The sequence below is a fragment of the Oncorhynchus kisutch genome, linkage group LG15, assembly GCF_002021735.2.
Source record: "Oncorhynchus kisutch isolate 150728-3 linkage group LG15, Okis_V2, whole genome shotgun sequence".
Taxonomy (NCBI): Eukaryota; Metazoa; Chordata; class Actinopteri; order Salmoniformes; family Salmonidae; genus Oncorhynchus; species Oncorhynchus kisutch.
This window is the reverse complement of record NC_034188.2, coordinates 12,107,144-12,130,491: the sequence shown is the minus strand read 5'-3', so window position 1 is coordinate 12,130,491 and position 23,348 is coordinate 12,107,144. Positions and strand designations below refer to the sequence as shown.

General features: G+C 43.0%; 1 protein-coding gene across 7 annotated transcripts; it reads left to right on the top strand.

Annotated features, from left to right (window-relative positions):
- The first annotated feature begins 680 nt into the window (after positions 1 to 680).
- Positions 681 to 22,588, top strand: LOC109905919 (acidic repeat-containing protein). Of its 7 annotated transcripts, none has more exons than XM_031789654.1 (13): positions 872 to 997; positions 1,645 to 1,755; positions 2,533 to 2,743; positions 3,064 to 3,130; positions 4,047 to 4,096; positions 11,728 to 11,791; positions 11,950 to 12,029; positions 12,373 to 12,867; positions 15,176 to 15,353; positions 17,276 to 17,423; positions 18,740 to 18,875; positions 19,074 to 19,278; positions 20,518 to 22,588. In XM_031789654.1, exons 2-13 carry the CDS (start codon positions 1,666 to 1,668, stop codon positions 20,747 to 20,749), a joined length of 1,956 nt encoding a protein of 651 aa, XP_031645514.1. In that variant the 5' UTR covers positions 872 to 997; positions 1,645 to 1,665; the 3' UTR covers positions 20,750 to 22,588. The 7 variants fall into 7 exon arrangements, with proteins under 7 accessions (XP_031645515.1, XP_031645514.1, XP_031645513.1 ...); XM_031789653.1 differs by having other exon boundaries at positions 11,728 to 11,806; XM_031789652.1 differs by having other exon boundaries at positions 11,728 to 11,821.
- Positions 22,589 to 23,348: the final 760 nt, after the last annotated feature.

Here is a 23,348-nt window from a genome sequence, read left to right as displayed (position 1 = left end):
TCCACTCTTCACTTCATCACTTACCCTGTTTTCACTCTGAGCTGCAGAACAGTGGATTTACTCGAAGGGGTTGAGAGTCACTGGTTGGTTCTGATATTCTGTAATCCTCTCCATCAGAGTCTGTTTTCTTCAGTTATGTTGGTGGGTTAGAGAGTCCCTCTCTCCGTCCTCCACAGTTTAGGTTTGGTGAAGATGTGAGGGCTGAGGTGGGTTCTCCTGATCAGTCATTTTCCACACATGCAGGAGAGAATTTGAACTCTATGATATTAGCCTCCCCCAGTCCTTGAAGCTGCTCTTCCTCCTGACTGGTCCCGAGTTCCTCTTCCTCCTGTTCATTTTAATGTGTGTGAGCTCTGGGTCCTCCTGCCTCAAACTGGGGCTCCGCTCCTCAGTACTGCTGCTCAGGAGGAACCTCTTCAGATATGGGGAGTGTGAGCTTTTGGGGATCTGATAAAGTCAATGATAATTCAAATATTTGGTTTAAAACTAAATCCCAAAGTGTTCTTCTCTAGGTCCTGTCTAAAACATGCAATTACAAAATTTGAAAAAGCTAACTAGTTTAGTACAAAGAGAATACTTTGATTTAGTACAAAGAGAATGCGTTGGGATTTAGTACAAAGAGAATACTTTGGGTTTTAGTACAAAGAGAATACTTTGGGATTTAGTACACAGAGAATACTTTGGGATTTAGTACACAGAGAATGCTGCTATGGGATTCAACATTACAATTGCAGCGTTGCCTTTCTACTTGTATATTTACAATCGTGTACCTTTGGCTTCTATCTTGCCAAGAGGCCACATGAATGATTTATGTTAATACAATTGCAAGTCGTCAATTCAAACCTGTTCTGTGTAACTTTAATTACGTCATTACCACTAGTTTTCCGCTCGGCCTATGAGAACTTCCGGTGCACCGTTTTGAATCTTCGTTTGGTGTCTTTCGGTTGCTATCCGAGACTTGTGCCCAAAGCAAATGTATTGACCATCGTCTTCAAAGGTAACGTTATGTCCCGATTCGCGAACATCTGATATTGAATAAACAAATAGTAATGCATATTGAGTTAAACTTGAGAAACGGTAACGTTTAGAATTTATTTACAGTCGTGGTTATAAGGGTTTTAGTGGGAGGCATTAGCTAGCGTCCAATCCGGTATCATTGGGTCGTTCATATCCCCTCATTGAAGTTTACATTTAAAATGGTTTGGTAGGAGTTAGTCTAACGTTGCAATACCTCAAATCACGTCTATGGAAGCCTGGATCTCGACGATGCTAGGTAAGAGTTATGGGTAGGGTTTAGGTTAGTTGGGGTTTAGGTTAGTTGGAGTTAGGCTTTAGGTTAGTTAGGGTTTAGGTTAGGGACGTCCCAAGGATATATCGGATAGCACACACCATTAGCTCGCTAGGCTACTACTTACACCCCGTGCATAATCAAATACCTAGCTAAAATACATTTGCCTGCTACAAGAATGTGTCTTGCTACTAGCTATTGTTAGCTAATCAAGATACTGCATCATCAAAATGTGTGTTTGTTTTCATTGCCCAAAGAGGGCTGGCCTGGGCATTGCTAACTATCCGTGGGTTCGCAGCCCGGACATGTTGTTACCGTGTTGTCTCCAGATAATAGTCATATGGTCCCTCTTACAGAGAGAGAGAGAGAGAGAGACCATGGATGATGATAATCACAGATTATTTCAAAGAGTTGCAGAGAAACTGGGCTGGTCAGAGAAGGGAGGATTGGAAACAGCAGAAAAACAGGTATGTTGTGGTTTTACTAAAGCACATTAATTACAACCTCCAGTCATTATCTTAATCAATTGCACACGATTTCCTATGACCAGGTCAAAAATAGTGCACTATATAGGGAATACAGTGAATAGTGCACTATATAGGGAATACAGTGAATAGTGCACTATATAGGGAATACAGTGAATAGTGCACTATAGTCCTATAGTCCCTGGTTGAAAGTAGTGCACTATATAGGGAATACAGTGAATAGTGCACTATAGTCCTATAGTCCCTGGTTGAAAGTAGTGCACTATATAGGGAATACAGTGAATAGTGCACTATAGTCCTATAGTCCCTGGTTGAAAGTAGTGCACTATATAGGGAATACAGTGAATAGTGCACTATATAGGGAATACAGTGAATAGTGCACTATATAGGGAATACAGTGAATAGTGCACTATATAGGGAATACAGTGAATAGTGCACTATATAGGGAATACAGTGAATAGTGCACTATTTGTTTTGACCAGAGTCCTATAGTCCCCGGTTGAAAGTGGTGCACTATAGTCCTATAGTCCCCTGTTGAAAGTAGTGCACTATATAGGGAATACAGTGAATAGTGCACTATAGTCCTATAGTCCCCTGTTGAAAGTAGTGCACTATAGTCCTATAGTCCCCTGTTGAAAGTAGTGCACTATATAGGGAATACAGTGAATAGTGCACTATAGTCCTATAGTCCCCTGTTGAAAGTAGTGCACTATATGGAATAGGGTGCCATTTCAAACACATCCTGTGTCTTCTCTGCAGCTGATTAAGAGCGTCGGTAAGACTCGGCGTCTGGCCACAGGTTGTCATGGCTCCAGGGGTGCTCAAAACCTTCCTCCCCCAGTCCAGATACATCTGCTCGACACTGAGGAAGAGGATGACAGAGGCTCAGGGAAAGAGAACCAGGTCTCCAAGGGCAACAGTTACAGGACCAAGGTGTTCATGGAGTCCAGTGACGATGATTTTGACCAGTGTAAGTGAGAGTCGTTGGGTTACTAGACTATTAGGATATAAAGGGCTGTTTCCAAGAGGGCTGTTAAACATGTTCTGTGCTGAAGGGTGTCACCTTGTTGCGAGTTATATTAAACCTGGATTGGTTTTTGCTTGACTTTACCTACGACTGCTGTCTTTTTGTTCACCTGGAAGATTCCTTTACACCTGGTCCAGAGCTGTATGAGCATTGGCCAACTCCTGATTGTGGTTGTCATGGTGACGACCATGTATGCCTATGACAGCTATCCATTGAAATACTGTAGTTGAATGAATTAATCTCCATGTTCTTCTTGTCTGTAGTTCTTGTGGAGCAGGCTACACCCAAAACTGCTTCTCGGAAACATTGCAGTTCTGCTAAGAAAGTCAGGTAAAGTAGTGATTTGTCCAGCTAAGGTTGGCACAATTACCGTATAATTGTGTAACTGACGGTTATGTATGAAGACCTTCATGAAAATAAAATACCCGTAAAACCCCAAAAAGATGGGACAGCATTAGTGCCCTGTTGAGTCCGTTTCAAACATGGTGGATAAATGAAGATCATTCACTTTACCATAAAAAAAGGTTAGTCAGTTCTGGTCTGCTTAATGGGGTGATTCTCCAATAGACACCAATACAATAGCAGCTGACTGTGACGTAACCAGAAAAAATGAGGGAGTGGGGTGTCTTGTTTCCTGCCTGGTATTGTGTTGCAATAATTTCCATGGAAATGTAGAATGTTAATTCAAGTGATGTGGCTCATGCAACGGAATGTATTTTTAAAATGTCAGTTGAGTTCAATCAACAAATCGCAGCACATTTTACTTCCTGCTTTGCTCATATGGGTACACTCACAATGGCCACCAGTCCACCCATTATGCCATAATTGACTTGAATGGGGACACCCGTTCTATTCATTCTATCTCTATGGCAGCACATACAGAGGAGAATAGAATATTATAATTGTTGTTTATTTGATTAATTTCTTTGCATTTATTAGTGACAGCCCTCATGTGGCTGGCCAATTACTGTCATTCAAAATTCCGTAACTGTCACAGTCCTACTTCCAGCCTTAAAAGCCTTGTCGTCTTATGGCTCTATTCAATCAATGTCCGATTGTGCCGACATATTTTACCGTGAATGCAGTCTCCGCTAACCTGGTAACATTGCCTTTAAATTTCAATCGCGCTGTAACACTGAACTTCCACGATACGGATTGAATAGTGCCCTTAATCCCCTTTTCTCTATCTAGTCATTCAATTGGACTAAATGTGTTATTGTTTCTTCTCTGATTCTCTCCCCTCTAGTGAACCAGTCCTTGTATTAAGCTCAGACAGTGATGACCACTTTGAAAACTGTAAGTATCATACTGGTGCCTTGACATAAGTATTGGGGAAGTCATGTTTTGACCATTGTCATCATATTTTGAAACCCAATGAGGCTTCAGAATTTTTTATTGAAACAATGTTCTATGTAAATGGGTCTTTGCCATGTCTAATTTGGTGTATGTCATTTCTAAGTCAAAGAACAGAAGTCTTTCTGACTGTCCGGGGCCCGGTTTCCTCAATTGAGGTTTATTGGATTACTGTAATTGCTGGACTATTAAGCGCACCTGAATATAAACCGCACCCACTGAATTATAAAAAAATATGTATTTTGTACATAAATAAGCCGCACATGTCTATAAGCCGCAGGTGCCTACCGGTACATTGAAACATGTCTATAAGCCGCAGGTGCCCACCGGTACATTGAAACATGTCTATAAGCCGCAGGTGCCTACCGGTACATTGAAACATGTCTATAAGCCAGGTGCCTACCGGTACATTGAAACATGTCTATAAGCCGCAGGTGCCCACCGGTACATTGAAACATGTCTATAAGCCGCAGGTGCCTACCGGTACATTGAAACAAATGAACTTGGTCACCATCTTCCTCGTCCTGTGCACTGAAACCACTGAAGTCATCTCCTTCGGTGTCGGAGTTGAATAGCCTCAGAATTGCTTCATCCGATGTTGGATCGTTTTCACTGTCGCTCTCGTCACTTTCATCCGGAGGCAAATACCCCGCTGAGCTCATGCTGCCCCTTCAACACGCAGCAGTCCAGCCTTTGGAAACCTGTTGATGATAGTGGATTTTTTGACAATGCTCCACTCTGTCAGGACCCACTGGCAGACTTGACCATAAGTTGCTCTTCGCATGCGGCCCGTTTTAGTGAAAGATTTCTCCCCACTTGTCATCTAAGCCCTCCCACTGAACAAGGAGCGCCACCTTAAATGCACGATTTACACTGATGTTGAGTGGCTGCAAATACTTTGGGCCATCTGCTTTTCTTCCCTCTGAAAGCTTTTGTTGTCTTTCTGCACTGAGTCAGTTCCTCACCCTGCTGTTTCCAACGTCTTATCATCGACTCATTAAGGCCAAGCTCCGTGCAGCAGCTCTATTTCCTTTTCCAACAGCCAGATTTATCGCCTTCAACTTGAAAGCTGCATCATATGCATTTCTCCGTGTCTTTGCCATGATGAGGGTGACAAAATTACTACCGTAATCAGAATGATGGGAAGTTTGAGCGCGCTCGATTTACGTCACATTATGTGACGGTGCTCAGTTTTTTGGCGTCATGAATCTTGTGAAAGCGGGAAAAATCCATAAATTAGCCGCGTCATTGTAAAAACCGCGAGGTTCAAAGCGTGGGAATAAAGTAGCGGTTTATAGTCCGGAAATTACGGGAACAGAAAATGTGCAATATGCATCAAAACAAAATTAAACAGGTGCATACATTTGGGCACCCCAATAGAAACATCACATCAATATTTAGTAGAGCCTCCTTTTGCTAAAATAACAGCTAGATGCTTCCCATAGCCTCTAATGAGTGTCTGGATTCTGGATTAAGGTATTTTGGACCATTCCTCCTTACAAAACATCTCCAGTTCAGTTAGGTTTGATGGTTGCCGAGCATGGACAGCCCGCTTCAAATCATCCCACAGATTCTCAATGATATTCACGTCTGGGGACTGGGATGGCCATTCCAGAACATTGTACTTGTTCCTCTGCATAAATGCCCGGGTAGATTTTGAGCAGTGTTTTGGGTCGTTGTCTTGTTGAAATATCCAGCCCCGGCGTAACTTCAACTTTGTGACTGATTATTCAATATTATTCCCAAGAATCTACAGATATTGAGTGGAATCCATGCGACCCTCAACTTTAACAAGATTCCCAGTACCGGCACTGGCCACACAGCCCCACAGCATGATGGAACCCCCACCAAATTCTACTGCGGGTAGCAAGTGTTTTTCTTGGAACGCTGTGTTCTTTTGCCGCCATGCATAACGTCCATTGTTATGACCAAATAACTCAATCTTTGTTTCATCAGTCCACAGCACCTTATTCCAAAATGAAGCTGGCTTGTCCAAATGTGCGTTTGCGTACCTCAAGCGTACCTTTGTGGCGTGTGTGCAGAAAAGGCTTCTTCCGCATCACCCTCCCATACAGCTTCTCCCTGTGCAAAGTGCGCTGAATTGTTGAACGATGCACAGTGACACCATATGCAGCAAGATGATGTTGTAGGTCTTTGGAGGTGGTCTGTGGGCTGTTTTTGACCGTTCTCACCATCCTTCGCCTTTGCCTCTCCGATATTTTACTTGGCCTGCCACTTCTGGCCTTAACAAGAACTGTGCCGGGGGTCTTCCATTTCCTCACTATGCTCCTCACAGTGGACACTGACAGCTGAAATCTCTGCGATAGCTTTTTGTAGCCTTCCTCTAAACCATAATGTTGAACCATCTTTGTTTTCAGGTAATTTGAGTTGTTTTGAGGCCCCCATGTTGCCGCTCTTCAGAGGAGAGTCAGAGAACAACAACTTGCAATTGGCCTCCTTAAATACCTTTTCTCATGATTTGTCAGGGAAATTTCCTGTATTAACAAATCATGAGAGAGCAAACCACACACACACAAGTCAGAGTTATCATAAAGTCCATCTTTAATTATATGAGCTTCACCACAACCCTGTGACTCTCAGATCAATTCGGTGTCCATAAATGAATTCTCTGAGAGTGCTTACATAATGGCAACTGAGATCCTTTATAGCAAAGACACACATAGCAAGACAGCATTGGCTATAAATGATCTCCTAAACTAAGTTCTTATCTCGTTCTTGGTACCACTTAGAACCAAAATCATTACCTCATCCAATGGCATATATCAAATACACCCCCTCCTGGACAAGATCACAGAGAGACGTGACTTGCACACAGACATTGTGGAGCCACCTAACTGGTTCCCCATTAATCACACCATTCCTTCACATGGTTTAGGAATAGTTAGACACATTCACAGATAAGACTAACCCGACCTCTCCCCTCTCTGGGCCCAAGTAACCTTTTCCACATAAGCATGCTTATGAATATAAAAAAATGATCTTATTTATAAATGTTATGTAAAGAATTCTGATTCTGCCACGACAGATTGGATGCACTTGTCTATGAAGTTCAAGGTTTAATGAGCTCACCAAACCCATTTTGTGATCCAATTAATCAGTGCTAAGTAGTTACAGGTATTCAAACCAACAGAATGACAAGGTTGCCCACATTTTAGCCTATTTTTCACATCTGATTTAATTTCATACAAATTAATATTGCTACACTAAAAATCTTTGTCTGGACAAAACCCCAGTACTGAGCTTTTATTAGGAAATGAATGGCATGCCATTGTGATCATTTTCTGTGACGACAGAGTCAATTATTATGCAGCCTCAGAGGGGTGCCCAAACGTTTTCATACGACTGTAAGTATTTGATACATCAGAAAAGCAGAACTTAATATTTTTTACAGAAACCTTTGTTTGCAATTACAGAGATCATACGTTTCCTGTAGTTCTTGACCAGGTTTGCACACACTGCAGCAGGGATTTTGGCCCACTCCTCCATACAGACCTTCTCCAGATCCTTCAGGTTTCGGGGCTGTCGCTGGGCAATACGGACTTTCAGCTCCTTCCAAAGATTATAGACTATAAGCCTAAATATTATGAATAGCCTAACTACAGTTTAGACTATAGGCCTATATTATAAATAGCCTACCTACAGTATAGACCTATATATATTATAAATAGCCTACCTACAGTATATATTATAAATGGCCTACCTACAGTATATATTATAAATAGCCTACCTACAGTATATATTATAAATAGCCTACCTACATAATAGACTATAGGCCTATATATTATAAATAGCCTACCTACAGTATATATTATAAATGGCCTACCTACAGTATAGACCTATATATATTATAAATAGCCTACCTACAGTATATATTATAAATGGCCTACCTACAGTATATATTATAAATGGCCTACCTACAGTATAGACCTATATATATTATAAATAGCCTACCTACAGTATAGACCTATATATATTATAAATGGCCTACCTACAGTATATATTATAAATGGCCTACCTACAGTATAGGCCTATATATATTATAAATAGCCTACCTACAGTATAGGCCTATATATATTATAAATAGCCTACCTACAGTATAGGCCTATATATTATAAATAGCCTACCTACAGTATATATTATAAATGGCCTACCTACAGTATATATTATAAATGGCCTACCTACAGTATATATTATAAATAGCCTACCTACAGTATATATTATAAATAGCCTACCTACAGTATAGACCTATATATTATAAATGGCCTACCTACAGTATAGACCTATATATTATAAATAGCCTACCTACATAATAGACTATAGGCCTATATATTATAAATAGCCTACCTACAGTATATATTATAAATGGCCTACCTACAGTATAGACCTATATATTATAAATGGCCTACCTACAGTATAGACCTATATATTATAAATAGCCTACCTACAGTATAGACCTATATATTATAAATAGCCTACCTACAGTATAGACCTATATATTATAAATGGCCTACCTACAGTATAGACCTATATATTATAAATAGCCTACCTACATAATAGACTATAGGCCTATATATTATAAATGGCCTACCTACAGTATATATTATAAATGGCCTACCTACATAATAGACTATAGGCCTGTATATTATAAATAGCCTACCTACATAATAGACTATAGGCCTATATATTATAAATAGCCTACCTACAGTATATATTATAAATGGCCTACCTACATAATAGACTATAGGCCTGTATATTATAAATAGCCTACCTACATAATAGACTATAGGCCTATATATTATAAATAGCCTACCTACAGTATATATTATAAATAGCCTACCTACATAATAGACTATAGGCCTGTATATTATAAATAGCCTACCTACATAATAGACTATAGGCCTATATATTATAAATAGCCTACCTACAGTATATATTATAAATAGCCTACCTACAGTATATATTATAAATAGCCTACCTACATAATAGACTATAGGCCTGTATATTATAAATAGCCTACCTACATAATAGACTATAGGCCTATATATTATAAATAGCCTACCTACAGTATATATTATAAATGGCCTACCTACAGTATAGACCTATATATATTATAAATAGCCTACCTACAGTATATATTATAAATGGCCTACCTACAGTATATATTATAAATGGCCTACCTACATAATAGACTATAGGCCTATATATTATAAATAGCCTACCTACATTATAGACTATAGGCCTGTATATTATAAATAGCCTACCTACATTATAGACTATAGGCCTGTATATTATAAATAGCCTACCTACATTATAGACTATAGGCCTGTATATTATAAATAGCCTACCTACATTATAGACTATAGGCCTGTATATTATAAATAGCCTACCTACATTATAGACTATAGGCCTGTATATTATAAATAGCCTACCTACATTATAGACTATAGGCCTGTATATTATAAATAGCCTACCTACATTATAGACTATAGGCCTGTATATTATAAATAGCCTACCTACAGTATATATTATAAATAGCCTACCTACAGTATAGACCTATATATTATAAATGGCCTACCTACAGTATAGACCTATATATTATAAATAGCCTACCTACATAATAGACTATAGGCCTATATATTATAAATAGCCTACCTACAGTATATATTATAAATGGCCTACCTACAGTATAGACCTATATATTATAAATGGCCTACCTACAGTATAGACCTATATATTATAAATGGCCTACCTACAGTATAGACCTATATATTATAAATAGCCTACCTACAGTATAGACCTATATATTATAAATGGCCTACCTACAGTATAGACCTATATATTATAAATAGCCTACCTACATAATAGACTATAGGCCTATATATTATAAATGGCCTACCTACAGTATATATTATAAATGGCCTACCTACATAATAGACTATAGGCCTGTATATTATAAATAGCCTACCTACATAATAGACTATAGGCCTATATATTATAAATAGCCTACCTACAGTATATATTATAAATAGCCTACCTACAGTATATATTATAAATGGCCTACCTACATAATAGACTATAGGCCTGTATATTATAAATAGCCTACCTACATAATAGACTATAGGCCTATATATTATAAATAGCCTACCTACAGTATATATTATAAATAGCCTACCTACAGTATATATTATAAATAGCCTACCTACATAATAGACTATAGGCCTGTATATTATAAATAGCCTACCTACATAATAGACTATAGACCTATATATTATAAATAGCCTACCTACATTATAGACTATAGGCCTGTATATTATAAATAGCCTACCTACATTATAGACTATAGGCCTATATATTATAAATGGCCTACCTACATAATAGACTATAGGCCTGTATATTATAAATAGCCTACCTACATAATAGACTATAGGCCTGTATATTATAAATAGCCTACCTACAGTATAGACTATAGGCCTGTATATTATAAATAGCCTACCTACATTATAGACTATAGGCCTGTATATTATAAATAGCCTACCTACATTATAGACTATAGGCCTGTATATTATAAATAGCCTACCTACATTATAGACTATAGGCCTGTATATTATAAATAGCCTACCTACAGTATATATTATAAATAGCCTACCTACAGTATAGATTATAGGCCTATATATTATAAATAGCCTACCTACAGTATAGATTATAGGCCTATATATTATAAATAGCCTACCTACAGTATATATTATAAATAGCCTACCTACAGTATAGATTATAGGCCTATATATTATAAATAGCCTACCTACAGTATAGACTATAGGCCTATATATTATAAATAGCCTACCTACAGTATAGATTATAGGCCTATATATTATAAATGTTTCATAATGTGAAGCCTAACTTTCAAAATCTTAATTTAATGCATTATTATAGGCTAAGCGGTAGAATAACCCACCCCAATATTTGCAGCCATAGGTGGTGATATCTCTTTAGGAGCTGAAGTATTATGAAATAATTATAATGTTAAGGTAAGATTTGAATGGAGAAAGCTGATCCGAGAGCAGCGTTGCCTTTCAATCCTATCAGTATGGACATATTCTCCAACAACCTACTTAGTGAATGTTCTCTCTGCGTGGGGTTTTGGGAAAGGTATTTTGCGTCTTGGGCTGTTGTAGGAAAGATGCATCATTAAAACACTGGTAAGTTCCCTCACTATTGGGGAAACCGGGCCCAGGTCCCTTCCACATCTCCAAACTCGTGCCATTGTCCCCACGAAGAAATCGGGGAGGGGTCTGTAGATCGATCTCCACCCGCCTGTTCATACATTCGTACGTTAGTCACATGATTTTGACTCATCTCTGGTGAATGATGAGGTAATTAACGGAAATGTGTTAGTCACATGACTTTGACTCATCTCTGGTGAATGATGAGGTAATTAACGGAAATGTGTTAGTCACAGCAGAGAGAAGGCCAAGCGAGCGGTATAACTGGCGCTGATGCATTATGGGGGATGACATGTTTACTGTTCCCTTGTGTCTCGTCTGGTGCCCCTGAAGTCCTGAGCCGTGTGAGAACTCCCAAGCCGAAGCCCAAGGAAGCGGAGCGTGGCAGTGGAGACCGGTACAGTGGAGACCGGTACAGTGGAGACAGGTACAGTGGAGACAGGTACAGTGGAGACAGGTACAGTGGAGACGGGTACAGTGGTCCCAACCTCTTACCGTGAATATGGTCCCTATCCTGTGTTAAATACTCAGGTTTATCTCCTGTTTTTTTCTCAGCCTCAGAAACTTCATTGTCGACAGCTTTTCCTCCGATGATGACTTTGTCGTTGAGAGGAAGAAAAAACCTACCTCTAAAGGTAACATCCACTGCTTCCCTAGTGGCAATCTATTCCCTATGTAGTGCACTACTTTTGACCAGGGCGAGTAGGGCTCTATTCAAAAGTGGTGGACTATTTAGGGTATAGGTTGCCTTTTGACACGCTGTCGTTGACTGTCCTCATACTTGCTTGTAATAATCTGAAATCTGTTTCTAATAAGTTATTTCTGCTTGATTTTAGTTCAGCACTGTGATTACTTCTATTTGCATAGGCAGACTTGAAGTAATACCCAGGACGCCTTGGTTAATATGATATATTGTCATGGCTAGGGGGAGTTGTTCGGCCTACAGCGTTACATGGAGACTCATCCTGTCTTCTACAGGTGCCTTTAAGACCCCTAAGCCGTCATCCTTCCAGACCCCGGTCAGAAGACCCTTGTCCCAGTGTAACACTCCAGTTTTCCTCAGCGACAGTGAAGAAGACGATGGTATTGTGATGAAGAGCACGTGGAGGACATGCCACCCTGTGCACCAGCTGCCGCCACAGACGCACAAAGTCAACGTCCTACAAAGTAACCAGAAGGACAACATCTTCTTTCCCTCTCCTTGCCCTCGTCCTCTGCCTTCCCTCTCTCCCTCCCCTCGTCCTCTGCCTTCCCTCTCTCCCTCCCCTCGTCCTCTGCCTTCCCTCTCTCCCTCCCCTCCTCCTCTCCGCTCCTCCTTCACCCCCTCCCTGACCCCCCTTCCACAGCGGACCCACTCAGCCCCGTCGAAGCTGGAGGACTCAGCCAGCTCAGAGGAAGAGTTCCTCAGCTTACTGGACAGAATTAAGAAGAACCACAAGACCGGCAACACCCCAACACCTAAACACAACACGGGTAACACCCCAAGTCCCAACACGGGTAACACCCCAAGTCCCAACACGGGTAACACCCCAAGTCCCAACACGGGTAACACCCCAAGTCCCAACACGGGTAACACCCCAAGTCCCAACACGGGTAACACCCCAAGTCCCAACACGGGTAACACCCCAAGTCCCAACACGGGTAACACCCCAAGTCCCAACACGGGTAACACCCCAAGTCCCAACACGGGTAACACCCCAAGTCCCAACACGGGTAACACCCCAAGTCCCAACACGGTTAACACCCCAAGTCCCAACACGGTTAACACCCCAAGTCCCAACACGGTTAACACCCCAAGTCCCAACACGGTTAACACCCCAAGTCCCAACACGGTTAACACCCCAAGTCCCAACACGGTTAACACCCCAAGTCCCAACACGGTTAACACCCCAAGTCCCAACACGGTTAACACCCCAAGTCCCAACACGGTTAACACCCCAAGTCCCAACACGGGTAACACCCCAAGTCCCAACACGGGTAACACCCCAAGTCCCAACACGGGTAACACCCCAAGTCCCAAAAAGGGTAACACCCCAAGTCCCAACACGGGTAACACCCCAAGTCCCAACACGGGTAACACCCCAAGTCCCAACACGGGTAACACCCCAAGTCCCAACACGGGTAACACCCCAAGTCCCAACACGGGTAACACCCCAAGTCCCAACACGGGTAACACCCCCAACACGGGTAACACTCCCAACACGGGTAACACTCCCAACACGGGTAACACTCCCAACACGGGTAACACCTAGACATAACATGGGTAAGGCCCCAACTCCCAAACACAATACGGGTAAGGCCCCAACACCCAAACACAATACGGGTAAGGCCCCAACTCCCAAACACAATACGGGTAAGGCCCCAACACAATTCGGGTGTTACGCCCCGACTCCCAACGCGGGTAAGGCCCCAACTCCCAAACACAATACGGGTAAGGCCCCAACACAATTCGGGTGTTACGCCCCGACTCCCAACGCGGGTAAGGCCCCAACTCCCAAACACAATACGGGTAAGGCCCCAACACAATTTGGGTAACGCCCCAACACCCAAACACAGGTCACAGTAATAAATCAAATCATATGTTTGTCACATGCGCTGAATACAACCTTACAGTGAAATGCTGAATACAACCTTACAGTGAAATGCTGAATACAACCTTACAGTGAAATGCTGAATACAACCTTACAGTGAAATGCTAACTTACAAACCCTTAACCAACAATGCAGTTAAGAAAAGGTTTTAAGTATTTACAAAAATAAGCTGAAGTAAAAAATGTATTAAATAAAATAAATGTCGAATAATTAAGGAGCTACAATAAAATAAGTAGTGATGCTATATACAGGGTGTTACGGTACAGAGTCAATGTGGAGGCTATATACAGGGTGTTACGGTACAGAGTCATTGTGGAGGCTATATACAGGATGTTACGGTACAGAGTCAATGTGGAGGCTATATACAGGGTGTTACGGTACAGAGTCAATGTGGAGGCTATATACAGGGTGTTACGGTACAGAGTCAATGTGGAGGCTATATACAGGGTATTACGGTGCAGAGTCAATGTGGAGACTATATACAGGGGGTACCGGTACAGAGTCAATGTGGAGACTATATACAGGGGGTACTGGTACAATGTGCGGGGGTACAGGTTAGTCGAGGTAGTATGTAGGTAGAGGTAAAGTGACTATGCATAGACGATAACAACAGTGTAGCAGCGACGTAAAAGGGGGGCAATGCAAATAGTCTGGGTAGCCATTTGATTGGGTGTTTAAGAGTCTTTTGGCTTGGGGGTAGAAGCTGTTTAGAAGCCTTTTGGATCAGGACTTGACACTCCGGTACCGCTTGCCGTGCGATCGCAGAGAGAGAACAGTCTATGACTAAGGTGGATGGAGTCTTCTGCAATTTTTTGGGGCCTTCCTCTGACACCGTCTGGTATAGAGGTCCTGGATGGCAGGAAGCTTGGTCCCAGTGATGTACTACCCTCTAGTGCCTTGCGGTCGGAGGTCGAGCAGTTGCCATAATGAGTGTAATTCAGGGGGATCTTTCTGTAAAATGGGGAGGCACATACCTAAAAAGGTGTTAGATCAGAGAGGGTAACGTAACAGAGTAAATCTGCACGCTGGTATACTGCTCCCAACATGTTTAAATATAACTTGTATATTTCTGTTCAGACCGTGTCCACCAACAAGGCTTCTGCCAGCTGTGGTCTTTAATTGGTACATTTCCTTTTTAGTTTCTATATCGTGTCATCTCATTGGCTGCTTCCTGGTGTGTGTCAATCCAGGGACCAATCAGAAGCCCCCCCTGTCAGCTCCACGGCAAAAAGCCTCGAAAGAGGTGTGCCCTCGGCTGTTAGTGAGAACGCCCTTGGATCTGAAGACCCCGGTGCGGCCGCTCGTCTCCAAACCCGCTGTGTCCCAGCCGGAATCCAGACTCAAGACCAGCGTCCTTTCTTCCTCCAGGTAATACTGACCAGGGCCTGGTAGTGTAGCTCAATACTCTACTGACCAGGGCTTAGGGCAGGGTGTAGCTCAATACTCTACTGACCAGGGCCTAGGGCAGGGTGTAGCTCAATACTCTACTGACCAGGGCCTAGGGCAGGGTGTAGCTCAATACTCTACTGACCAGGGCCTAGGGCAGGGTGTAGCTCAATACTCTACTGACCAGGGCCTAGGGCAGGGTGTAGCTCAATACTCTACTGACCAGGGCCTAGGGCAGGGTGTAGCTCAATACTCTACTGACCAGGGCCTAGGGCAGGGTGTAGCTCAATACTCTACTGACCAGGGCCTAGGGCAGGGTGTAGCTCAATACTCTACTGACCAGGGCCTAGGGCAGGGTGTAGCTCAATACTCTACTGACCAGGGCCTAGGGCAGGGTGTAGCTCAATACTCTACTGACCAGGGCCTAGGGCAGGGTGTAGCTCAATACTCTACTGACCAGGGCCTAGGGCAGGGTGTAGCTCAATACTCTGCTGACCAGGGCCTAGGAGTGTAGCTCAATACTCTACTGACCAGGGCCTCTACTGACCAGGGCCTAGGGCAGGGTGTAGCTCAATACTCTACTGACCAGGGCCTAGGGCAGGGTGTAGCTCAATACTCTACTGACCAGGGCCTAGGGCGGGGTTTAGCTCAATACTCTACTGACCAGGGCCTAGGGCAGGGTGTAGCTCAATACTCTACTGACCAGGGTCTAGGGCAGGGTGTAGCTCAATACTCTACTGACCAGGGCCTAGGGCAGGGTGTAGCTCAATACTCTACTGATCAAATCAAATCAAATTTATTTATATAGCCCTTCGTACATCAGCTGATATCTCAAAGTGCTGTACAGAAACCCAGCCTAAAACCCCAAACAGCAAGCAATGCAGGTGTAGAAGCACCAGGGCCTAGGGCAGGGTGTAGCTCAATACTCTACTGACCAGGGCCTAGGGCAGGGTGTAGCTCAATACTCTACTGACCAGGGCCTGGGGCAGGGTGTAGCTCAATACTCTACTGACCAGGGCCTAGGGCAGGGTGTAGCTTAATACTCTACTGACCAGGGCCTCTACTGACCAGCGCCTAGGGCAGGGTGTAGCTCAATACTCTACTGACCAGGGCCTCTACTGACCAGGGCCTATGGCAGGGTGTAGCTTAATACTCTACTGACCAGGGCCTCTACTGACCAGGGCCTAGGGCAGGGTGTAGCTCAATACTCTACTGACCAGGGCCTAGGGCAGGGTGTAGCTCAATACTCTACTGACCAGGGTCTAGGGCAGGGTGTAGCTCAATACTGTCTCCTCTCCTTCACCTGTTCTACTCTGATCTAAATACATAGGTTCAGTGAAGTGTTTGTGTGAGGTTAAATCTGTCTTCTCTCCTCAGTGTGTCGGACTCCAGGCTGTGTTTCTCTCCTCAGTGTGTTGGACTCCAGGCTGTGTTTTTCTCCTCAGTGTGTTGGACTCCAGGCTATATTTCTCTCCTCAGTGTATCAGCAGGGTGTATGACTCCTGGGTGTGTTTCTCTCCTCAGTGTATCAGCAGGGTGTATGACTCCTGGGTGTTTCTCTCCTCAGTGTATCAGCATGGTGTATGACTGCTGGGTGTTTCTCTCCTCAGTGTATCAGCAGGGTGTATGACTCCAGGCTGTGTTTCTCTCCTCAGTGTATCAGCAGGGTGTATGACTCCAGGCTGTGTTTCTCTCCTCAGTGTATGACTCCTGGGTGTGTTTCTCTCCTCAGTGTATCAGCAGGGTGTATGACTCCTGGGTGTTTCTCTCCTCAGTGTATCAGCAGGGTGTATGACTCCTGGGTGTTTCTCTCCTCAGTGTATCAGCAGGGTGTATGACTCCTGGGTGTTTCTCTCCTCAGTGTATCAGCAGGGTGTATGACTCCTGGGTGTTTCTCTCCTCAGTGTATCAGCAGGGTGTATGACTCCTGGGTGTTTTCTCCAGTCTCTGTCTGGACCAGGCTCCAATTACAGCCGCAACTTCAAACAGACCAAGGAGGAGCTCACCAGCAAACTGTATCGCCTGTACAACACCAGCGTGTTCGACAGCAAGGTAAACACACACTTTAACTATACATAGTGTTAGTTTTTACCCTGTTATTAAGAAACTGACGGACAACTATGAAATGCTCAAACCAAGTTTATTCATCCAGTGGGTCAGACAGGTGAACAGACAAAGACATGTTCCCACCAGCACCAGTATAGATATAGATACTGCTAGGCAGGAAGTGATGTGGGCAGTAAACTGTTCCTTCTACCTTAATGTGACCTGACCTCCCATTCCTCACTAATCCACAGCTCTCCACCCGTTCGATTGCCTTTCCCTTTACTCAGTAACATTCCCAGCTTCATCGTCTCCACCATATACATTCTTCCTACCATTAAGTTCTGGTGTAACGAGCAGACAGTGGCCCTTCTCCTTTCCAAAGGATCCCTGATGTCTAACAATAACACGCTCTGACAGAATGTAAACGTTCTACATTCCCCTCTCTCCCTCAGTGACATGCAGAATGTAAACGTTCTACATTCCCCTCTCTCCCTCAGTGACATGCAGAATGTAAACGTTCTACATTCCCCTCTCTCCCTCAGTGACATGCAGAATGTAAACGTTCTACATTCCCCTCTCTCCCTCAGTGACATGCAGAATGTAAACGTTCTACATTCCCCTCTCTCCCTCAGTGACATGCAGAATGTAAACGTTCTACATTCCCCTCTCTCCCTCAGTGACATGCAGAATGTAAACGTTCTACATTCCCCTCTCTCCCTCAGTGACATGCAGAATGTAAACGTTCTACATTCCCCTCTCTCCCTCAGTGACATGCAGAATGTAAACGTTCTACATTCCCCTCTCTCCCTCAGTGACATGCAGAATGTAAACGTTCTACATTCCCCTCTCTCCCTCAGTGACATGCAGAATGTAAACGTTCTACATTCCCCTCTCTCCCTCAGTGACATGCAGAATGTAAACGTTCTACATTCCCCTCTCTCCCTCAGTGACATGCAGAATGTAAACGTTCTACATTCCCCTCTCTCCCTCAGTGACATGCAGAATGTAAACGTTCTACATTCCCCTCTCTCCCTCAGTGACATGCAGAATGTAAACGTTCTACATTCCCCTCTCTCCCTCAGTGACATGAATAAGGATATTTCATATTTTCACGTTTGGAAGTCAGAACCCATCAACAGGCTATATATACAGTGTTAAACACACAGGTTATAAGCATACATATACCGCCAGATCACTTGGAGAGTGATAAAGATGGAATCTTATACAGTGTTTTGTGTTGACTTGCATCTTACCATCATGTGACCTGGGATTATCTTGCATGTTTTACCTCTTCTTACCTTTGTAACATCTTTGTTCCCCAGCTGCCCAGTAACATGTCAGTGAGCTGGAATAACAAGATGAGAAAGACTGCTGGCTACTGCGTCACAGGGCAGGAGAGAGGAGGAGGGAACCGATACGCCCGTATCCAACTCTCGGAGAAAGTCTGTGACTCTGCAGGTAAGGCTTCACTGGTTGAAGAACTAATGACATTAAATGTGTGTTATAACGTTTTAAATTATGTTCTAATGTAAGTCATTTAAAGTTCAACTTTAATGTAAATAGACTGTGTCTGTATGTCGCCCACCTTCCCTCATTCCCTCTCTCCTCTCTCTCCTCTCTCTTCCAATCCCCATCCTCCCCCTTCTCTCCTCCCAGACCGTCTGCGTGACACGTTAGTCCATGAGATGTGCCACGCTGCCACCTGGTTGATCAACAGTGTGAGGGATGGACACGGCCCCTTCTGGAAGCTGTACGCCCGCAAGGCCACGCTGGCACACCCCGAGCTGCCCGTGGTCACCCGCTGCCACAGCTACGACATTAACTACAAGTACCAGTACCAGTGCAGCCGCTGCAAAAACACGTAGGTCAACACTAACTTCCTGTCTGTCCCCGGCTTACACTTACACCAATGCTAGTTTTAGTGCTGCAAATGAAATGGAGTTTGGGGATATTAAAATTGATTTATTTAATCCAAGGAAACGGAGTCATTCCGTCAAAATGAAGTAGATACACCAACAATATATACTCACTGTGTTAATCACTGCGGACAAGTGTTGCTATATTAGTTGCCTGAGACTAAACTACCACAGTTTATAGTTATACTGTCAGACTAGGTAGTTCAAGCCCTCAATCTACCATGGATTCCCATCAATTCATGGCTAAACTCTAAAACCAGTTGATGGCTAAACTCTAAAACCAGTTGATGGCTAAACTCTAAAACCAGTTGATGGCTAAACTCTAAAACCAGTTGATGGCCAAACTCTAAAACCAGTTGATGGCCAAACTCTAAAACCAGTTGATGGCCAAACTCTAAAACCAGTTGATGGCTAAACTCTAAAACCAGTTGATGGCCAAACTCTAAAACCAGTTGATGGCTAAACTCTAAAACCGGTTGATGGCTAAACTCTAAAACCGGTTGATGGCTAAACTCTAAAACCGGTTGATGGCTAAACTCTAAAACCGGTTGATGGCTAAACTCTAAAACCAGTTGATGGCCAAACTCTAAAACCAGTTGATGGCTAAACTCTAAAACCGGTTGATGGCTAAACTCTAAAACCGGTTGATGGCTAAACTCTAAAACCGGTTGATGGCTAAACTCTAAAACCAGTTGATGGCTAAACTCTAAAACCAGTTGATGGCTAAACTCTAAAACCAGTTGATGGCTAAACTCTAAAACCGGTTGATGGCTAAACTCTAAAACCGGTTGATGGCTAAACTCTAAAACCGGTTGATGGCTAAACTCTAAAACCGGTTGATGGCTAAACTCTAAAACCGGTTGATGGCTAAACTCTAAAACCGGTTGATGGCTAAACTCTAAAACCGGTTGATGGCTAAACTCTAAAACCGGTTGATGGCTAAACTCTAAAACCAGTTGATGGCTAAACTCTAAAACCAGTTGATGGCTAAACTCTAAAACCAGTTGATGGCTAAACTCTAAAACCGGTTGATGGCTAAACTCTAAAACCGGTTGATGGCTAAACTCTAAAACCGGTTGATGGCTAAACTCTAAAACCGGTTGATGGCTAAACTCTAAAACCGGTTGATGGCTAAACTCTAAAACCGGTTGATGGCTAAACTGTTCTCTTCCTCCCCTCTGTAGACTCGGTCGTCACTCTAAGTCCCTGGACACCCAGAGGTTTGTGTGTGCCCTCTGTACGGGTCAGCTGGTCCTGCTCACCCCAGCCAAGCCCCGGGCGCCCACGCCCTTCGCCAACTTTGTCAAGGAGAACTATGGCAGTGTTCGCCAAAACCTGGTGGGTCAGAGCCACGGTGAGGTAATGAGGAAACTCAGTGTTGACTTCGCCACCAAGACTAAACTCGGCCAGAACTGAGGGAGAGAGAGCGTGTGAAAGAGATGAGGTGGAATCATTCTAACCTGGATTAGACCTACATTACTCTCGTCTCCTGGACTATAAAAGCACTCTTGATAAAGCACTCTTGTTCAGTAGTATCTGTAAAACCCTGTCTGAACATCTTCGTTCCTTGAAGATTTCCACTGCTCTGAAGCAATGGTGGGATCCTTCTCTTTCATCCATCCTAATGTCTTAGATTAGTGGGATCCTTCTCTTTCATCCATCCTAATGTCTTAGATTAGTGGGATCCTTCTCTTTCATCCATCCTAATGTGTTAAAGTAGTGGGATCTTCAAGTTGATAGGTCTGTCTTAAATACCTCTGTGTATGTATCAGGTTTTCAGAGGCAGCTATGATGAGTCTGTCATTCCTCAGTAGCTGGCGTCTCACCGTTACAGTGAAATGAGCCAAGAGACCCACTGGACAGTGATTTAAAGGCATCGTGAATCAGTCATATTGTTGAGCCTGCCTGTGACATGGATTCATACCCTTCAAATATCATTTTGTGACCAACTGCTTTGAATTACTTGAAAAATGAATCAGGAAATAGTTCCATGAAGTTTCATACGGTGCATAGAAGGCAGATCTGGCAACTTCACATACGGTGCATAGCAGGCAGATCTGGCAACTTCACATACGGTGCATAGCAGGCAGATCTGGCAACTTCACATACGGTGCATAGAAGGCAGATCTGGCAACTTCACATACGATGCATAGAAGGCAGATCTGGCAACTTCACATACGATGCATAGAAGGCAGATCTGGCAACTTCACATACGATGCATAGAAGGCAGATCTGGCAACTTCACATACGATGCATAGAAGGCAGATCTGGCAACTTCACATACGATGCATAGAAGGCAGATCTGGCAACTTCACATACGGTGCATAGAAGGCAGATCTGGCAACTTCACATACGATTTATGTTACATTTTGAACGTTTGTCTTGTTTTTTCTTCATGTTTTGTTTTTGAATAAAGATTTAATGTTTTACACGTCGGTGTCAACTACAGTGTGAAGATTAGTGATGTTAGTTTACCAGTGTGAAGATTAGTGATGTTAGTTTACCAGTGAAGATTAGTGATGTTAGTTTACCAGTGTGAAGATTAGTGATGTTAGTTTACCAGTGTGAAGATTAGTGATGTTAGTTTACCAGTGTGAAGATTAGTGATGTTAGTTTACCAGTGAAGATTAGTGATGTTAGTTTACCAGTGTGAAGATTAGTGATGTTAGTTTACCAGTGTGAAGATTAGTGATGTTAGTTTACCAGTGTGAAAATTAGTGATGTTAGTTAACCAGTGTGAAGATTAGTGATGTTAGTTAACCAGTGTGAAGATTAGTGATGTTAGTTTACCAGTGTGAAGATTAGTGATGTTAGTTTACCAGTGTGAAGATTAGTGATGTTAGTTTACCAGTGAAGATTAGTGATGTTAGTTTACCAGTGTGAAGATTAGTGATGTTAGTTTACCAGTGTGAAGATTAGTGATGTTAGTTTACCAGTGTGAAGATTAGTGATGTTAGTTTACCAGTGTGAAGATTAGTGATGTTAGTTTACCAGTGTGAAGATTAGTGATGTTAGTTAACCAGTGTGAAGATTAGTGATGTTAGTTTACCAGTGTGAAGATTAGTGATGTTAGTTTACCAGTGTGAAGATTAGTGATGTTAGTTTACCAGTGTGAAGATTAGTGATGTTAGTTTACCAGTGAAGATTAGTGATGTTAGTTTACCAGTGTGAAGATTAGTGATGTTAGTTTACCAGTGACTCATCAGTTATGTGAGGAATGTTATTCTTCTCCTGTTCATTAAAGCCATTCTGTTTGCTTTGGTTCATGTACCCTTCATTCAGAGGGCAAATGGGCAAGGCACAAAATGTAAGTGCCTTTGAACGGGGTATGGTGCCAGGTGCACCGGCTTGTGTCAAGAACTACAACGCTGCTGGGTTTTTCATGCTCAACAGTTTCTCGTGTGTATCAAGTGTGGTCCACCACTAAAAATGACATCCAGCCAACTGGACACAATCTGTGGGAAGGTTTGGAGTCACCTTAGTCTGTGCCCTGACGAATTGAGGCTGTTCTAATGGCGGGGTGCAGTATGGGTAAAATTGTGACTACCTGATCTACAAATAATATTGAATACTACTTTTTTATGCAAGGTGATTTGTAGTTCTGTCACTTGGCAGTCTCCTGCAATGTCAAACAAGAACATTGTATGGTTAAGAGAAAGATGGACATTGGCCCAATAGCTCCCTTCTTTCTGGCCCATTAGCCATTTCCCCTTGGTTGAGGATTTAGGATTGGTCTGTACCCACACTGCCTGCCGCTTCCACTAATCTAATAACCCCCAGTTATTGGCTGGAGCTGCCTAAATTCTCTCCTGTCATTGGCTGATGGAGCTGACCATAACTTGGTTGGTTTGGCCGGTAGCAGCCTCTGCAGCTCCCTGGACCAGTAACCATACACCAGTAGGAGCAGCGATATCCCCAGGTTATAGATGGTGGTGGCTATATCCAACCTGTCACAGTGGACCCAGCAGGGGAGCAGACCAGTGTCTGGAGGGCCAGGGTAACTGTTGGCCGCCTG